Below are 18,596 nucleotides of genomic sequence, written 5' to 3'. Positions count from 1 at the left end.
AGGAATTACAAAGCTTCCACCTGTAAAAAACGAATTGCTGGTTCAGATCGAGTCTTGCATCACGCACAGTTTAAATTTCCAGTCTTCCTCATAATAGCATCTCTGGCAAACCTTGGCTTATCTTTTTTCCACTCAGTAGTGTTTTCAACAGGCACCTTTTGCAAAGCTAGAATTTTTTTTTTTAAATTCCCCCCTTTTGAGTAGCTTAAACCACACAGTTCCTCACACTCCTTTTCCTGGAAAAGAAGTCTGAGAGTTGTGGGTTCACCACAAAACCTCAAAGCAGTAACCAAGTTTTTGACTTTGCTTTGAGCAAAAAAAAACAAAACAAAAAACTGTTAGGTATTTCATGGCAGTTCTGAAAATAAAGTATCAAAACCCAGTTGTGCAAAAAATACTGATTTAATTCTTTTTTTTTCCCCTGCTGTTTTGTGATGTTTGTTCTGTTCATTTTCTCTATGGTCGTGGGCAAGATTGTATCTATATAGGTTATTTTAGTTTTAAAAAACCCTAATCAAATGGGTGCAGAACAGTTGAGTTCTTCTACATGGAAGTGCATGCAGAAAGGTCAGTTGTAATTGAAACTGGCACTGGATGTGTGTCAATTCCCCTCCAGCAGAAGAAGGTTCTTGTTGGATGCTGTTGGGTTTTTTCAGTTGTGGTAATGGCTTCATCAGCCAGGTGTGGAACCAACACTTGTCCTTGCCTAGACGTGCCCCGAATGGCTGAAGGTTCCTCTCCAAGGGAAGGTGTCTGAAGGAGGCTGCTTCTCTCTGGACTTGAGGAGCAAGATTTCCAGCCGCGGCCCCAAGAGGCAGCCCCAAGGAGAACCTCACGGTGAGCCGATCTAAAAACCTCTCTCCAATGCTTCCTGATGGCTGGAATTTACATCCCAAAGCGCTTCCTGGTGCTCCGCTGAGTGGGTGATAACTTAGGAAATCCTCTGTGGGCATCACCTTTGTTGACGAAGTTTTACGATTTGTTTTGCTAAATCGGAGATTGTAGATCCCAGTGAGCTGTAGGAGGGTATATTGTAAGGGACTGCTTCACTATTAAGCAAGACACTTAGAGATTCCTCTCAAATGAAGGGGTTTTGAGATGCTGGTGTCAAAAAGCTGTGAGAAAGCAACAGTGAAAAGCTGTTTTTAGTAGCCACATCCAATCATTTATACAAACATAACGTACTTTGTTCGTATACACAGGAATTTCTGCATGCACCAGCTCCCGTTCCTGTTTGTAGAACTCCATCCAAGTTGTGAAAAGAGTGGGAAAAAAAATCTTTCTTTGCAAAGAAAGCATTTAATAATCGAAATATTCACTAGGCTAATCAACACATTTGATAAACAGCATATATTTTTGGAAAATTTATAACAGTTGTTGCTCTTTAGCCTGATGTTTTCTTCAGCGTTTTGCTTTCCCCCTTGCATCAGGAAAAACAACACTTTAAATCTGTGGCAGTATATAAAGCCAGAATAATTTGGTCCTTTTTGTTAGGTATTTCTTGATTTCACATTCTGCTCTAAACTCAGGATTGAACCTTTTCTAATAAGGAGATAATGAAAGTTAATGTGACTGCTGCAGTGAGAGGGTTGGGCGGGCATGGTGGCTGATCTTTAGTGCTTCACTGGTGTCCCACTGGAAGTCAGGTGAACACTGGGAAGAGCCACCTGAGCTCATGTCTGCATTCTGACCACGAGGTGTGATTGCAGCCCCTGTGACTGGTGCTTCAAAAGGGGAAAGGTAATAAAACACCCTCTTGTTCAGCCCTTTGGAAGGTGTTTTTCCCAGCTGGGTCGTCATGAGGGAGAATGGGATCCCTTTCGGGAGCTGTGGACATGAATAAGAGCAACATTTCTGTGAGGGAGACTTTTCCTTTCTGGATCACTGGTTGCCAAGGTGGGCTGGCACTGGAAGAGCCAACACAACTGGGGTTTTTACACCCTCTGCTCAGAGCACTGGTGGATCCAGCTGTCTCTGGTATTTCCAAAGGGATGTGTCAATAAGGAATGGGTGGGCACCCCCAGCTGAGAAGTTTGGGACAGCTGCAGAGGAGCCTGGCAGTAGCTCCTCCTTAGGATAAGGGTTGGCCAAAGCTTGGAATTCAGCAGAGGAACTAAAGGAATTCAGTCAGGAGCTAAAGCAAAGGCCAAGGCAGAGAAGTCATCAAGACCCTTGACCCTTTCCACGTCCTTTGTCACTATGCCCCTTGTTCTGGTCTCTGATTAATCCATATCTCCCTTTCCCTCCTTCTCCCTTCTACCATCCATAGAAGCCCTTCTTGACTCTGGTGATGAGAAATGAACCTGCATGTTGGTGGTGGATTTTGTTGTTATTGTCTCATCAACATCTGTTTTCCCTGGCATCTCAGTTAAAAAAGCTAATTTTGCTGAGTTGGAGCAGCTGCCACTTCCCACCACAGTAAATTAAGCTTTCAGAAGACCTCATCTTTGGAATTACAGTTCTGATCATAATGTGGATTTTAATAGTCAATTGAGATGCTTATTAAATTATAAGACTGTGCATTAGGAATGTTCCTGTGCTGCTGGAGGAATCTCAATCGTTTAGTTTTTATTAGTTTTGTGATTTAATGAACAGAAAACATTAAAACAAAAAGCCAAATGCAAACCATCTGTATGAAAATGTTCTATAAAATTCAGGAAACTGACAGACATAGCTGTAAAAGTACTTTGCAAAGACACAGCCTCTCTTAAATGCCATCCATATTAATACAATGATTAATGCTACCATCAGTTTCCTTAACAAAGAAAATTTCTCCCTTGTTTCTTTTCCTGGGTTCATGAGATTCAGCCTGTATTTCAGTGATGCTTATCAATGGATTTGAAAATTATTCCCTCTGGGCTGTTTAGATGCGAAGGATGGGGTGGTTTTTTCAGGTGTCCACACACTTCTAATTCTCGGGGGTGTGGCTACACCACAGCAGCCTCCGCGTCCCTGTGTGGTGCCAGCAGATCGATCTTTTGTTGTGTTAAAGTTCGATCCATCAGCGGGAGGGTACAAATACAGGGCAGTGACCTCAGCCACCCGCTGCTCCTGCCAAGGTGGGCGAGGCTGCTGAATTCTTTGGCGTGTGACAGAATACAACGGGGCGGGCCAGTGACACTGCTGTCGAGATTGCCAGAGGCTGTATGTAAAAAGGAATCATGGTATTTAATGCACAGAGACATTAGGGGGTTTTGAGGCTCTTCTTGTTTAAAAAAGCATATATTAGGAAAGGATTCTTCACCCAGAGGATGGCTGGGCACTGGGACAGGCTCTGCAGGGAAGTATCACAGCACCAAGGCTGACAGAGTTCAAGAAGCCTTCGGACAACATTCTCAGGCACAGGGTGGGATCCTTGGGCTTGTCTTGTGCTGGACTTCAGGAGTTGGACTGGTGGTCCTTGTGGGTCCTTTTCAACTCAGGATGTTCTCTGATCCTATATATATTTATGTAAGTGTGTATTATGTATACATAAAAGCATCTTAGTTCTCCTAAATCAGTACAGCCAAATCCCTACTTTTTGTTCATTTTTTACAGGTATGAAGGACACCTTTGCATAAGATATTGCCAAACACGTACCTGTGGAAGAAATATCTACATTGCAAACAGGTCCATGCCACAACAGGCATGTGTAGTATTATTCTGCTTCATCTCTTTGTTAGGGCTTTTACCTAAACTTTGAAACAGATGAGATTTATTGAGGTTCCTGTTTCAGTTTGGATTGTGAAAGCAATTGCAGCATAGATCTAAATTATATATAGGCCTTTCAATGCAGTTGTAATTAGGAGTTCAGTAATAAAGCTATTACTCTAGTTGCTTTTTTTTTTCCTGTTCCCCCTCACTAGTTTGATTTGAGGGACTTTTAACTTTCTGTTTTCATATGACTAAGAGTTTTCCTGTGGCTCAGGAGTCAAAGGTCTGATTTTATTGGCAATGAAGGGTGCTGTCACTGCTGCTGATGTTGTACCTTCACAGTGCCTGTTCTCTTGCCTCTGTCAGTATACACAATCATTAAGAGGGTTTTTTCCTGGGTTCCCAACCTTGTTTGTCCCACTTCTGTGAACAGCCTGTTCTGTTATGCCCCTGAAGGGAGTGAGTCCACCAAACATATTGTAAGAGCCATAAACATGAATGCACCACAGATCAGAGCAGTTTATAAACCTGCTGTAGTTCATTTAAAGCAATGGGAGTTTTGCCACTGAGTTTTAAAGGGAACCAGCTTCCAGGATAGAGTTTATGTACAGAAACCCTTCCTACCCATGCCTTGGCTTCTGTCCATTTGCAGCACTAACATGAAGCTTAGTGTATTGACAGCTGAGTTTTTGATCCACCAACACATCACCCCAGTTTCCAGAAAACCTGTTGCAGAATGGGAGCTGAACTTCCAGAAGCAGCTGTAAGCAGAATTTTGCTGCACACCCTGTCACCATGGGCCTGCCTGGAGCTACAGGAGACATGTGATGGTGCCTCTTTGGGAACAGGCCCTGGACCGCTCATGAGCGAGGGTTTTATGGACAACCCAGCAGGTGTGAGATCTGTTTTCACACTGGGGCTGCAACAACCTCTCCAAACCTTTTCATGGAGGGATGAGGCGAACTCTGACGGTCTCCTTAGAGACAGGAGATAAGGCATCGATCCATGCCGGCCTCAGGAGCGCATTGTGCCAAGCGCTGCTCTCCACACGGGGCTGATGAAATTCACTGATGGCAGAAAACGGGAAAAAGAGGGGAAGTGGGAGGGCGAAATCAGCAGGGAAAATTCCAAGCTCTCCGCACGCCCGGCCTGGCCTCCCTCAGGCGCGTTCCGCCCGGGGGTGCTGTGGGTCCGCGGCTCCGGCGCTCTGAGGGCGCTGTGGGTCCGCGGCTCCGGCGCCTCACGGCCGCCGCTCCCTCACGGCCGCCGCTCCCTCACGGCCGCCGCTCCCTCACGGCCGCCTCCCGCCCCGCACACCCGCCTCGCCCGCCGGGATCCGGGCTCTGACAGCACCGGCTCCGCCCCGGCTTCCCTCAGGCCCTTCCCACCGCCGTGCCTCCCGGCTGACCCGGAGCCCTGAGGGCGCTCGGGCTCTGAGCATGCGGCAGCTCCGCCCCGGCCGGGATAACGCTGAGGCCGCCTGGGCGTCATGGAGCGGCTCGGGGAGCGGCTCGGGGAGCGCTCGGCAGCCCGGCTGGACACCATCCTGCGGCACCTCTCCCCGCGGCTGGCAGCGGCCCCGGCTCCTGTATCCTTGCGGGTGTGGGGTCGGGAAGGGGCGGTGCAGCGCGTTGGCTCCGCGCGGGTCGGAGCTCCGCTTCGCCCAGCCCGGCGCGCTTTGCCCCTCGCTCCCCGCGCCCTTGTGGGCCCGTGGTTTGTCCGGCAGGGACACCGGCCTGGCAGGGACACGCAGGGCGAGCCCTGCCCTGTGTCCTGGTGCTGGAGGACAGCGCTCCCGTGGAATTTCGGGGTCAGTAGCTGACGCGCCCCAAAGCCTCTCCCTGAGCCCCGCGGGCTGTGGGCAGCTGGGATGTGGATCTCGGCACAGCCCCCCAGCACCGAGCCAGAGGATTCCCTGCAGCGAATTTTCCTCCTAGAAATTCAACCCCGCATGGCTTGGAAGTTGCACGGCAAGTCACAGATTTCGTTGAAAGGTACAGAGTCGACTGGTAGAGCAGCAGCAGGAAAAACATCAAGGTTTGGTTTGTGAGGGGGAACAGAGGTGGAAATGTTGGAGGCTGCCAACATAAGGCAAAGGAAAACTGGGTAAAAATAAGTTTTTGCGTTGATATGTCCCGTGGTTCCAAAAGTTAAGTGGATAAACGTCATAAATGTTGCTTTTAAAAAAGAACTTTTTCTCAGAACGCAATGCTGACAAGTTACCTCTGAATTATAATACATAGAAGACGATGCGATCAAACAGGATGTAGAAGTCCTCAAATCGATTAAAAATAAGAAGGCAGATGGATAGTTGTTGACTCAGACTGACATAACACAGGTAGGAACACAAAGTTAGGAATAAATTTTAGGAAAAACACCCTGGTTATAACATACAGGAAGTAAGGAGAGGTGCTGCACAACCTGTTTGTGTTTGAATCTGGGTCATGATGCAAATAGCTTTGGACCAAAACACATCTGGGCTGGAGCAACAAAGGTGTGTGGGTAAAGTAAATTACAGACTCTAATAAGAATGATTTATTTGATACATCAAATGGTACATTGGTTCACTGGTTTTGTTTTAATATCTGCACCTCGTGGTTTCAGTTGTCCAGGCAGCCCAGACTTGTTCTCTGAATGTTGCAAAGTGTCAAGAGCAAAACTAGTGAGAGGAGGAGGCACTGCAAAGCCTGGGAGGAAGGTGCTGAAATGGAGTCCAGCCTTGTTTGCTGTCCCCCCACTGGGGAGGTGGAGGTGCTGAGGAGGGCCCGTGCTGGGGTTCAGCCAGTGCCTGTGTCTCCATCAGCTGTCTGTGGACATTCAGGAGCCTGAATGATCAGGAGTCCCATATTCAGTGATATTAGGCCTGAAATGTGGTGTGTGAAGCACTTGTGCCCTCAGCTGGGGGTTCCTTACTCTGGGACCTGCTGTGGCAGTTGCCAGCTGGTCTCCTTGTGTTCTTCTCTCTGTCCTCCGTCCAGTCCCCAGCTCATCTTCCTCCCCCGGCTCGTCATTTTTGCCACACATTTTTGCATGTGTTGTTCTTCTCCCACTGTATGTGACTCTTGACAAGATAATGTTTAAGCTTTCTGGTGTGGGGATCATGGACACAGCTGCTGTGATGAAACCTATTTCTTATTCCCAAAGCATTCATGGTTTTATGAGCAGTAGAGGAAAGTCAGTGGTTTTCATAAAACCCTGAAGCAAACATGCCTGTGCAGACCAAAAGATCAGCATGAAAATGCTCATTTTTGTTATGGATGACACTTCAATACCATGCATAAAGCTCTTGTGAGGCTTATTTAGCAAGTGTGGTTTAATTACCCTGTTGATGAGAATGTGTCTCTGCATAAGAGAAAAAAAAAAGCTTTTTTAAAACCTGTTGAAATGACTTGAAGTGGAGGACAAGCCTAAAGCTCTCCTTTCTTCCTGCTATCACTGTCATTTGGAAGGGAAATGATCTCTGCAGTAACTGGAGAGATAGTGAAGGTTTGGAACACTGTATGAGAATGTGAAACCTCTGATTTAGTCCTATTGCTTTATTGTTTTAGAGTATTTTCATTTTTTAGAATATTTTTTATTCTAATTTATTATTATGGAAACAAAATGAAGAAGAACGTGGATTGAGTGTCCAGCACAGCACCTGCCTTTAAGATGAACAGCACTGTAGGATCAAGGACTCATACCTGTAGATAATGTTCTAATCTATTTTCTTGGTTGTATATTCCTTAATTCCCACCCCAGATAAGCATTCCTACTTCAGCCCAAGTCAGTGTTGCTCCTCATGCAGGGAGGTTTTGGTAAGCTCCACCTTCCTTGGTAGAGATGAAAGCAAAACAACCTTCAGAGCTCAGCTCAGCTCTTTTTGCCCTAAACACATGCCCCTAGTTGGTCACCAGGCATGGCTAACGTGTCCCCCTGTGTCCCAGCTACACCCTGGACAACGATGTGCTGAGCACAGAGCAGAGGCAGTTCTATGAGGACAATGGCTACCTGCTCATCAAGGGCCTCGTTTCCCACCAGGACATCGAGCGCTTCAGGTACCAGGCACTCGCCTCACGGGCTGGGGGCAACTCTGGGGAGCTGGAGATTGTTCCAACATGGATGTTCCCTCTGGTTTGCAGGAAGGAGTTCACAAGGATCTGCAAAAGAGAGGTGAAGCCACCAGGAGTTATGATAATGAAGGACGAGTCCCGGAAATCCCAGTTTGGTCAGTCTGAAAACGTGGTTAATAAAGTGCAGGACTTCCAGGAAGATGAAGAGCTGTTCAGATACTGCACTCTGCCTGAGGTAAAACAAAGGGTGGTGATGGTGGAAGAGCCTGTATGGAGGTGTCTGACCCTGCAGGTCACTCCCATAAACACTAGAGTGAGGAAGGAAGATAAGTCAGCCTTTAAGAGTGTTCTGCATGAGCAGAGCATGGATGGAGGCTGGGGCACAAGACTTAAAGCAGTGCTGCTCTTCCCCTGGTGTGGAGCCAGTCAGGAATGTGACTTGGCCAAACCATGCCAGGCTAGAGGGGCAGATCAGCCACTCGTTCTGAATGTGTTTTATCCAGGCAAACATCTGTCCCTGGGCAGGTCCAGCCTTGCAGCCAGTATTCATGTGGCAGATAGAGCTCTGTGGGAGCACCCTCCCCATCTTCTCAGCAGCCTGCTTCCCTCTTGGCCTCCTCCCACCATTCCCATTTGTGTGCCAATCCCTCCCTCCCTTGTGTCCTGCATCCCTCCATCCTCTCTGATCTCCTCCTGTACCCTTGTCCTCAGCCAAACATCCAGCTCCCAGTGCTTCCTCAGCAATATTTCCTCTTGTTTTTCATGTTTCTGAATTTTTTTCCCCTAATGCTTTCTTCTTTGTAGGTCCTCAAATATGTTGAGTGCTTCACAGGGCCAAACATCATGGCAATGCACACCATGCTGATAAATAAACTCCCAGATTCTGGTAAGGAAAACTTGGATTAGGGGAAAATGGGTGAATTATTGTGTGTATGCCAGAACTGAAGTTACTGTTTTAGAAAAGCTGTAAAAAAAATTAAACCCAAATAACATTGAAAATTTACAAAGCCATTTTGGTGGTAGTTTGTTTGCTTTTTACCTTGGTTTAATGAGACAAGATGAGAAAACACAGGAGAGTTTTTGAGGCTGCACAAAGTCTAAATAGTATGGCAAATGAGGCAAGTAGAAATATCCTAACTGTTTCTATTTAAGAAGCAAAATCAACGGCCAATTACATAAATTATATATAAAAGGCTCTTCTGGTGTGGATTTGTTTCCATTTCCATAGGGGGAAAAATAACAAGCAAAACTTCAAGAATATTTATTCATGTTTAGACTTCATGGAAGAGAGCCTCTGGGGCAGAAACTCTCTGTGGAGGCTGCAGTCCATAAATTGAGATTTCCCCCCGCCTTTTAAAGAGAAAGCGAAATAAACACAAGCAGGGTGCAGCACAGACAGGGTGATTCTGTTTGTGTCACAGCAGTACATCCCGTGCCTGCAGACAGCACAGCTGTTGGAAGGTCTTTGTGCTCAGGAGGTTTGTGCAGCACTGTGCTGGGTAAAGTTCTCAAAACTGGAGAGCGGCACAGCTGTTGGAAGGTCTTTGTGCTCAGGAGGTTTGTGCAACACTGCTGGGTAAAGTCCTCAAAACTGGAGAGCAGCCAAAATGAGTGATGAAAAATGTGTGCTGGTGGTGAAGGCCAGCAAAAGGAGACTTCTGAGGGGTCACAGAGCTTAAGCAGCCTCCTGGCTTTCCCTGTGTGATCCAAGAGCCACCACCATGGTCCATTTTGGGCTGGTGGCAGCTCACCTGCTTGGCTTCCATGGCTGGGCTGGGGCAGGCACTGAGTGCACCAGGCATCTCCAGCAGGAAGCAGCAGCTCCTTAGCATGTGCCACAGTGGTTTAACAGAAGGAGAAGGCTGTGTCACATTTGGTGGTGCTGGAGGTTTCTGAACCTGTGTTGCAGACAAGCAGACCTTTCTGCACCCCATGCATCAGGACCTGCACTACTTCCCCTTCCGGCCTGCGTCGCGCATCGTGTGCGCCTGGACCGCCATGGAGAGCGCTCACCGGGACAACGGCTGCCTGGTCGTGCAGCCAGGGACACACAGGACAGCCCTGAAGCCCCATGGTTATCCAGAGCTGCAGGTAGAGAGCCATGGAGGGCTTGGGAAGGGCGTGCAGGAAGGGGGTGTGTTTTGGACTCACTGTAAGGGGAGGATATGCAGGTCAAAGCTGAGGTTTTCAGTGATTTTTTTTGTTCTGTTTATGCAAATATTTGTGATTTGGGAGAGGGTTTCTTGGGTGACCTCACTCCATGTGACAAGGGTAGATTTGCCTCTGTTCCCACCTTCACCTGGAAAATGTCCAGCACGTTGTGGCATGACAGTATAAACACATGCCAACATTTTCCACTGCCCTTGCCAAGTGTGGGGGCTCTGTCTCCTCCTGTCAACGTGTTCCTGCCTGGTAGCATGTGTACTGTCTCCTCCCAAAGAGGAGAAGTCTGTCAGTAAACAGCTGGATGGAATAAAATACCAAGTGGTATCTTCCTCTTCAGAGTGTGTTTTGTGGCCTGGCTGTCATTGGTGTGGTTGTAGCAGGAGCAGAAGGCTGGACTCCAGCAGTGGCATCAGGCCACCCTTGTGGGGTTTCCCAGTGCTCTTCTCTGTTCTCTCCAGCTGAGAATGTCATTGTCCAAATCCAGCTGCAGAAAATACAGAAGGTATCATTTTTTCTGGATGTCAGGCTTGAGGTAGAAGGACTAGTAGACAATAGTCAGATTTTTAGCTTGGCATATGGAATGTTCTCTCCAGGGAAAGCAGATCCATAGCTGTTCCTGCTGTGTGCTGAGAATCAGCATTTCCTCTAATTCTGAGTGATTTCAGTTCAGCCTTTTTCTTCCTTAGGGTAAGACCAACAAACTTTTCCATGGGCTACTTGAGGAGGATGAGAAGATTCCCAAGGTTCACCTTGTCATGGAGAAGGGAGACACAGTGTTCTTCCATCCCCTGCTCATTCATGGCTCTGGGATAAACAGGACATCAGGTTTTCGAAAGGTAGGGAAACTTTATCTCTTGATAAAGTTTTTTATATTCTTGATTAAAAAAAAAATTATCTAACTATCCCTCTATTTTTATCCCCCACCCCCTTTGAACCCTTTCTCAGTTCATGAATACATTGATGAATGTTTTAAAGAGTTTTTATCTTCCTAATGTACTTCAGCACTCTCTTGGTTATTTATTATTTTATTTTTAAACATCTGTCTTCTGTAAGAAGAGCATGCTGTGCAGCTGCTTGGGAAAAACAGAACAGGAGTAGGAATTAGATGTTGAATCCATGTTTAAATTAAAGCCTGTCTGGCTGTACTTGCTTTTCTGAAAGTTCCTTTCAGCTGTCCCAGATATCAGGACTTTACCTTATCTTTTTTCCCTGTCTTCTTGGTATCCTGTTATCTCTGGATAACAAGAGTCTCCATCATTCAATAAATAATATTTATTTATATGATTGCACAAGCCATTTTTCTATAAAAGATTTGTTGACATGCATGATTATTTATTATCTGAAACAGGCAGAAGTGCCCTCCTTTGGAGGCCTGGTCCCACCTCAGAAGGGATTCATCCAGGCACTGCAGCATGGGCTGCTCTGTTTTATTTTGGTTTGCCTATTGTGTGGCTTGTTCTTTCAGCCCCTGTGGCAGTTTGTTGGTGGATTTAATCTAAGTGGGTTGTGACCCTCTGGGTGCAGGAACTGAGAGCCCTTTCAGAGCACAGAGGTCTGCCCCAGCCCTGGCTCTCCCTGTTTTCCCTCCAGCTGCTGATATTCTGGGATCAAGTAGTTCAGCTTGTGCTGAGGCAGTGAGGGGGAGAAGGGAAGGAAGAAGAGAAGGAAATCAGCAGCAAGAGTGTTTCTCCAAGGGGACACTTGGAAAGGAGGAAGGGTTTTGCTGGCATGATCTGTAAGGAAGGAGTGATGTGTCCACAATCTGGAATGCATGAGTTTTTCCCCAGCAGTTGTTTGTTGTCAGTGTGACAGTGAGTGACACCCACTTTCCTCACACAGAGCATCAGCTGCCACTTTGCCAGCTCAGAGTGTCACTACATTGATGTCAAGAACACAACTCAGGAGCACCTGGAGAAGGAGCTGCAGGAAATGGTTTGCAAGAAATACAATGCAACTTCTGTGGAGCTCAAGGTGAGACTTGGCTCAGTGCCCTTTGTTACAAACCAGGTCAGTTCCCTTTCCCAAGTCTCTCCTGTGGCACATTGGTGCTCTTTGCTGTGCCTAGCTTGGCAGATCAGGCTGTACCAGGCAGAGGTGCTTGGCAGGATAAAAGACCTGATGTTCAGAGCATGACTGGCAGGCTTTTTTGGGGCCTTTTTCCTCCTAATGCCTTGTTCACTGGCAGCTTCCTCACATCCTATGATCTCCAGAAATTCCTTCAGAAGCTCTGCTTATAAATAAAAAAATTGCTCCGAATTCGAAACTGTAAGTTGGAATAAATTCAGTGCTTGTCCAGTTTTTATGTCCACAGTTCTCACAGTTCCCCCCCAATGGTGGGTGGATTTTCCTTTTAAAAGAAGTAGCCACACCTGATCACAATAACAAATGGATTTTTTTTTTTGCTTAAATATAATCCCACATCAGTTGTTTATACTCGAGGCTGTAGCAGGTTTGTCAGCAGTGATATACCTCTGCCTCAAAAAAAAATGGGACTAATGGACTCTTGCTGAATAACTGAGACCATTGAGTAAAATAGAAAGCAAATGTAAATTCTTCAGGGATCCAGCCACTGAAAGATAAATAAACCTTTTTGCTGGGGTGAAAAAGTTCTGAATATCTTAATCTGCAGCAGTTCCCAAGCGTGTGCAAAGCCAGTATCAAAGCAGTAAAGTCTGGATGTAAAAGCAGCAATTTTATTTTACAGTGTACATGTTTTACAATATCTGGGGCTTTCTGGAGGGGGGAACTTTCTTTTTCACTGTCACTGCAGGCCCCCAGGCAGGTATTAATTAGCATTGACTCCATGATTCTCAGAAGGCTGATCAATCACTTTATTACACTGGACTTATTAAGAAATCCATTGTCCTTACAGACAGTCACAATACAGGTGGACCCAACTGGTCCTTCAATCCAAACACCATCACCACTGGCCAATTAAGAAACGACCCTTTGGTAAACAAATCTCCATAACACATTCCACATGTCCACAGCAACAGGTACAGCAAGTGAAGATAAGAATTGTTTCTCATTCTTTTCTCTGATCTTCTCACAGCCTTTCCCAGGACGATGCCTGGCAAAGTTGTGCCTGTTGCTCTCTGTGGCCTGAGAGCTGCTGCCACATTTCACCCTTGGTGATTTGTGTTGTTCTGTGTGTTTCCCCAGTGTGCCTGGGTGTGGTGGGGTGCCCAGCTGTGTTTTGCAAGCTGATCTTTCATGTCTGTAAAGCCACAGCTTGCTTGGCTTTCAGTTCCTGGGGTTATTTAGATGCTTGGTGAAATCCAAAGGGATGTGAAGTCTCTCCTTCTCTTGAGTGGAAATGAGGTTTTTCTTACAAACCCCTAAATGAGGTTGTTCTTACAAACCCCACAGAGAAGTCTCTGTGTTCTCGTGTAGCTTTAAGGATTTTTTTTTAGCCAGAGTTGGAGTTTTCTCCCAGAGGAGTGCCCAGGTCTTATTTCACCTTCACAAGATGATAAGAACTAAGCAATCCTCTATTTTCATCTCTGTAAACTGGAATCCTGGTGACTTTTTTCTGGCCCTCAAGGTGCTTTTCCTTTGTCTCATTTTTGTTTTGAAGGATATTTGGAACTTCCGAGCACGGCTGGTGCAAGGGGAAAGAATCAACCTGTAGAAGACCCTGTGAAGAGCAGGATGGGAAACATGGACCTGAGAATGAGCTTCTCTGGGGGAAGAACACAGACCCTGGGCAGGCAGAATTCCCTTTGTTGATCTCTGTAATGGTAACTTAGCCAAATGCTGCACTGCAAAATCGTTCTATGCTAATTCAGAATAATTGCACTGAGCTTGGTGGCTGATGTATGTCAAAGGAAACCTAACCTAGAAAAACAGATTTGCTGCAGGTGTCTTAGACAATCAAATCAGTCTTGAAAGAACACCTTGATTTTCTTGGTGTTTTCATTCTTGTTTCTTAAAAGTTTTTAACATGACACACCTTTAGAATGATGCTATACCAATGTAGGATTTTATGCAAGAATTTCTAGTATTTCCAACTTGTTTTCCTGTGCCAAAAAAAAAAAAGTTTTAGACAAGCCCTCAGTGACATGGGGAGTTACTAGTGTAGCTGATGAAGATGTGGGTGCAGTGGTGTAAGGAAGTGGCTAAAGAGAAAGCAGCAGCCACTCACAGAGAAAAATGGGATTTATGGACAGGAATATGATTGCTGGTAGAGCTCCTCAAGCTTGGCTTGGCGTGGCATCATACCTGACCAGGCAGCTCTGGCACAGGTGAAATATGAGTCTGACAGTGTTGGGAGCTACTGGGCCAACAAAGCAGCCTCCCACTGGCCTTGCACAACTGATGCAAGGCTGTGTGAAGTGAGGGAATCCTTTGAGTCTGGCAGGCCTGGGAAAAGGTGCCTTTTGCTGAGTTTTTAACATGACACACCTTTAGAATGATGCTATACCAATGTAGGATTTTATGCAAGAATTTCTAGTATTTCCAACTTGTTTTCCTGTGCCAAAAAAAAAAAAAAAGAGTTTTAGACAAGCCCTCAGTGACATGGGGAGTTACTAGTGTAGCTGATGAAGATGTGGGTGCAGTGGTGTAAGGAAGTGGCTAAAGAGAAAGCAGCAGCCACTCACAGAGAAAAATGGGATTTATGGACAGGAATATGATTGCTGGTAGAGCTCCTCAAGCTTGGCTTGGCGTGGCATCATACCTGACCAGGCAGCTCTGGCACAGGTGAAATATGAGTCTGACAGTGTTGGGAGCTACTGGGCCAACAAAGCAGCCTCCCACTGGCCTTGCACAACTGATGCAAGGCTGTGTGAAGTGAGGGAATCCTTTGAGTCTGGCAGGCCTGGGAAAAGGTGCCTTTTGCTGCTGCCAGGCTGAGGAAGTGTTTGGATGCTCCCCGGGACGCAGTGGTGGCAGGGTGGAGTGATGCACACTGAAATGATCCTCTTGCTTTTGACAGTGTTTTTCCTTGCTTTCTGAAAGATTCTTTGGTTTTCAGAATCTATTTTTTGAAATAAAGACTAAACCAGAGCAAAACTGCACTTGAGGGCTGTGTGGTGTCATTGCTGCTGCTCAGAAACTGTGCTGGGGGTGTTGTTGAACACCCCAGGCCAAAGCACCAACGCTCAGCTTGTTTCCACTCCTCCCCAGTCCACCCAAAAAGGACCAAAGGCTGCAGTGATGGGCTCTTGTGGCACCTTCTGCCTTGTTTTGTGATTCTTCATCTTCGTGCAGCATATCTAGGTTTTCTTGTTTGTTCTTTAAAGAAAATGAGGTTTGAGCACAGTTATGTATAGGGCCTACACCCTTGGTGCTGGAGTGAGGAGTCTGGGCTGTGGTTCCCACCTGGAGCCAGACCTCTCAGCAGCCTCTGGTTTGACCACAACACCAAGAAGTCTGGTGAGGGCTCAGTGGGTGATTTTGGGTGTCCTGGTTCCCCGTGCCCTCTAGAACCCTGGCACTGATCAGCTCCTGTGGAGAGCATGGGCCCAGGTCGGTGATTTCCAGTGAGTTGGAGATCCCTCTGCTGGCTTTGCTGAGTCCTCTCCATGGGATTTTCATGAGAACTTGGTGTGTTCTGTCTGGTTCACAGCACAGGATTGATGGAGATTTCCCTGTCTGGCGTCCCTGGTGGAACTGGGTTGACTGCAGAGGGAGCTGTGACCACGGAGAAGAGCTACAGGTGTCACATTCCCAGTTTCAAGACTTGAGTTTCTCTTACTATAGCTAGGAAAGAGAAGAAAAGGAGGAAGTTGACCTTTGTTTTTAAAAATTTGTGCACCTCTGCCTATTGGTTTCAGCTTACAATTGCCTCTTTCAGAAGAACAAACCCATCAACGCCCTTGGAGATCATCTAAACTCAGCAGCTGTCCCAGCTGATAAGAGACCTGTGTCCTCATTCCTTCCCACACTTGTTGGGTAACTGCCCTCTGGGGCAGGCTGTGCTCGTTCTGCTGGGCAGAAACAGTTGGATGAAGCTGGATTCTCCCAGAATGGATGTGTGGTGTTTCTGGACATCTCTGCTGTAGCAATAATACCTTTGAGAAATAAACTTCCAACTCCATTAGGCAGAGCTTCAAGAGACAGGGAAATGCAGAAGCTGTTGAAATGCTTGGGTTGCTGGGTATTTTAGTGAAGCAGCACTTACCCTATTAGAAAAGTTGCTTGAATTGAATCAAATTAAAAGCAAAATATTTATTTTAGTAATAGTGTGTTTTAGTTTAGCCCTGGCTTAGTGGGATGCTTTTTACAATTTGGTTTGCTGTAAGTGTTCAGGTTCACATGTTGGGGGTATATGTGTGCTCCTAAATTGATGTAACAGCATGTTATATCTAAAACTTCCTTTCCAGCTAACTTCATGGTCCTGCAGCTTAGCTTAACCATGTTAGCCCTTCTTGGACATTTTTTTTAATAGCAGCATCCCAATTTCAAAAAGGGCCATGTATAATTAGACATCTGGCTGCTTATTTGGCCATCTGCAGTTGCATGAAGCCCCAGTGTTTCAGACACATTTTTTTCTGCTTTGACATTTCACATGTGTTGGAAACAAAGGCTTCCTGGAGCTTGGTAAAAGACAATAAACACAGAGAAGATCTTTTGCTCAGAATTTATGTGCTATTTTCCAGACTAGCAGTTCAGAAATGTCAGATTTAGTCTGACTCCTGACCTTGCTGACAGCGGCTGCACGCTCAGCGCTTTGATGTGAAGACACTGGGTAGGTGCCAAAGGAAGGATTTTGAATCCCAGCTTTGGCTTCTAGTGCTGTAGATCAAAGTCTTCATGCAAGAGAAATGGGGAGGAAAAGCAAGTTTAATTAACTACATTATAGTTTTTTCAAAGTAGATTTGACTCTATAAGCTGATCTGGGATGTAGGAGATCCTTTTCCAGCAGTCATTTGTAATCGGAGTGGCAGTGAGTGATGCCCAATGTCCTCACAGCTGTCACCTCACTGGCTTAGAGTGCTACTACAGGGATGTTAAGAACATGATGCAAGAGCAGCTGGAGAAAGAAGTAATTGAATTTGGACATGCAAAATATAAAACAGTTTCTGCTCCAGACCTCGTGCTAATCTTAAATCACTGCTTTATCTTGTAACTCACAAGTAATTTTGGCCTTTCTGCTGATAAGGTTTCTTGCTGCCTGCCCATGCTGGAGAACTATCTTTGCTCCACAGACAGCCCCTTCACATCCCTGGAAATCAGCCCAGGAGCTCTGCAAATCCACCTCTACTCATCACTATTCCCACCTCTGGGCTGCCAAATTTTATTTCATCCATGTTCTTTGCTATCTTTTCAGTGAAAATCAACCCAGGTAGGACGAGTTTGTGCAAGCAGGTATTTAGATGGGAGAGGCTGTTATTCAATCATTCTATAACAGGATTTGCAGGAAGAGGACGCAGTTTATAAAACACCCATCTGAGCACCTTCTCTGCTCACCACATCAATCCAATGAGCCTTTTGGCTTACACCAGGCAGGGTCTTGTGCCTTGGAGCTTGTAGCTTTTAATTTCATTTAGTGTTGTCTGTCCATTTCTGTTTGAGACTTTGAAGAGGCAGTGAATAAGTTAATGGGTGTTTTTATGTCCAAACAGATCTGCTCGTACCAGGAAGAAGCAGCAAACACTGCATTCAAAGATGCTGCTCTCTAGGTTTGTTGTTGCTGGGTTTTTTTGGTTTTTTTAAATGCAGGTAGCTAGGAAGAAATGAGCAAAGGTAGTGTAAGGAAAAAGAATCAATTTTTAAAGTGACCTCTAAAGAGCAGGATGGGAAACCTGTGTCTAAGCAGGAGCTTGAGGAGCCAGATCCATGTGCTTTTTGCCCCCTGTGTAAGGAACTTGCCCCAAATGCTGCATTACAAAAGTATTTCATGCTAATACAAAATAGATGCAGCAAGGCTGAACACCTGATGCACTTCAAAGAAAACCTGACCTACAAAATCAGATTGCTGCAGCTACTTCAGGTAATCAAAGATTATGATGAGTTGTGCATTACTTATTTTTTCTAGTCATTCTCTTGATATACTTTTGGGCTGACACTCTGTTAATGTAAGGTTACTAATAATATAGTTGGTAAAATCATACTGACATAAAATTCCATGTGTAATTATGTGTTTAAGGGTTTTAACATCCTTCAGCTCAAAATCAACCAATGAATCAGTTTCAGTGTGAGTTTATATGGGAAGTAATTGGTACAGCTGATGAAGAACGTGGATTTTATTTTGTTTTTAAATAAAGATTAAATTGTAGAAAAACCAGCTTTAATGGCTGCACTGGATTATTTCTGTGGCACAGAAATTCTGTTGTGGCATGTGTGGCTGAACAATCAAAGTGAACCCTGGAAAGGCAGGTGCTGGGTCTGAGGCAAACATCAGGGTGCTGCAGCTGAGACTCACCCAAAAATCCAATAACTGCTGGTCCTGCAGGATGTTTGGGCCAAGCCCCTTTTGGAGACAGCTTTGGGCAAAGCACCTGTCAGTATCTCCTCATCTCCTGGCTCTGACCATCCTGACTGATCCCAGCTTCCCTGCTGTTAGAGCCGAGTGTTCAGGAATCAGGGTAGCAGTGCAACCTCTGGCACAAGAAAAGCATCCAGAATAGTGAGGCACACAAATTCCAATACATCCATCTCCCCCACTCCTTGTTTACTGCTAGAGCTTAAGCAAAGGAACTGGTTTGGTTTCTTCACCCTATTTTTGCATATAAACATTGCTTTCACTCCCATGGAGATAAGTCTTACATATCCCAGTCCTGGGGGCATTTATGAAAATTA

General features: G+C 45.8%; 1 protein-coding gene and 1 long non-coding RNA gene across 2 annotated transcripts; one reads left to right on the top strand and one right to left on the bottom strand.

The window, feature by feature from the left end:
- Positions 1 to 5,056: 5,056 nt before the first annotated feature.
- On the top strand, positions 5,057 to 14,869 carry PHYH (phytanoyl-CoA 2-hydroxylase). Its single transcript, XM_039730861.1, has 10 exons — positions 5,057 to 5,221; positions 7,375 to 7,430; positions 7,560 to 7,670; positions 7,755 to 7,920; positions 8,490 to 8,571; positions 9,595 to 9,776; positions 10,538 to 10,687; positions 11,691 to 11,822; positions 13,429 to 14,223; positions 14,681 to 14,869. The coding sequence occupies exons 1-9, from the start codon at positions 5,123 to 5,125 to the stop codon at positions 13,480 to 13,482; spliced, it is 1,032 nt and encodes a 343-aa protein (XP_039586795.1). The 5' UTR covers positions 5,057 to 5,122; the 3' UTR covers positions 13,483 to 14,223; positions 14,681 to 14,869.
- Positions 13,674 to 14,687, bottom strand: LOC120512503. Its single transcript, XR_005630034.1, has 2 exons — positions 14,256 to 14,687; positions 13,674 to 13,803 (listed from the first exon to the last, which is right to left on the bottom strand). It is a non-coding gene; the product is annotated as an uncharacterized LOC120512503 (long non-coding RNA).
- Positions 14,870 to 18,596: the final 3,727 nt, after the last annotated feature.

The sequence above is a fragment of the Passer montanus genome, unplaced genomic scaffold, assembly GCF_014805655.1.
Source record: "Passer montanus isolate IOZ18808 unplaced genomic scaffold, ASM1480565v1 scaffold74, whole genome shotgun sequence".
In the NCBI taxonomy this organism is placed as follows: Eukaryota; Metazoa; Chordata; class Aves; order Passeriformes; family Passeridae; genus Passer; species Passer montanus.
This window is presented reverse-complemented; position numbering and strand designations above follow the sequence as displayed.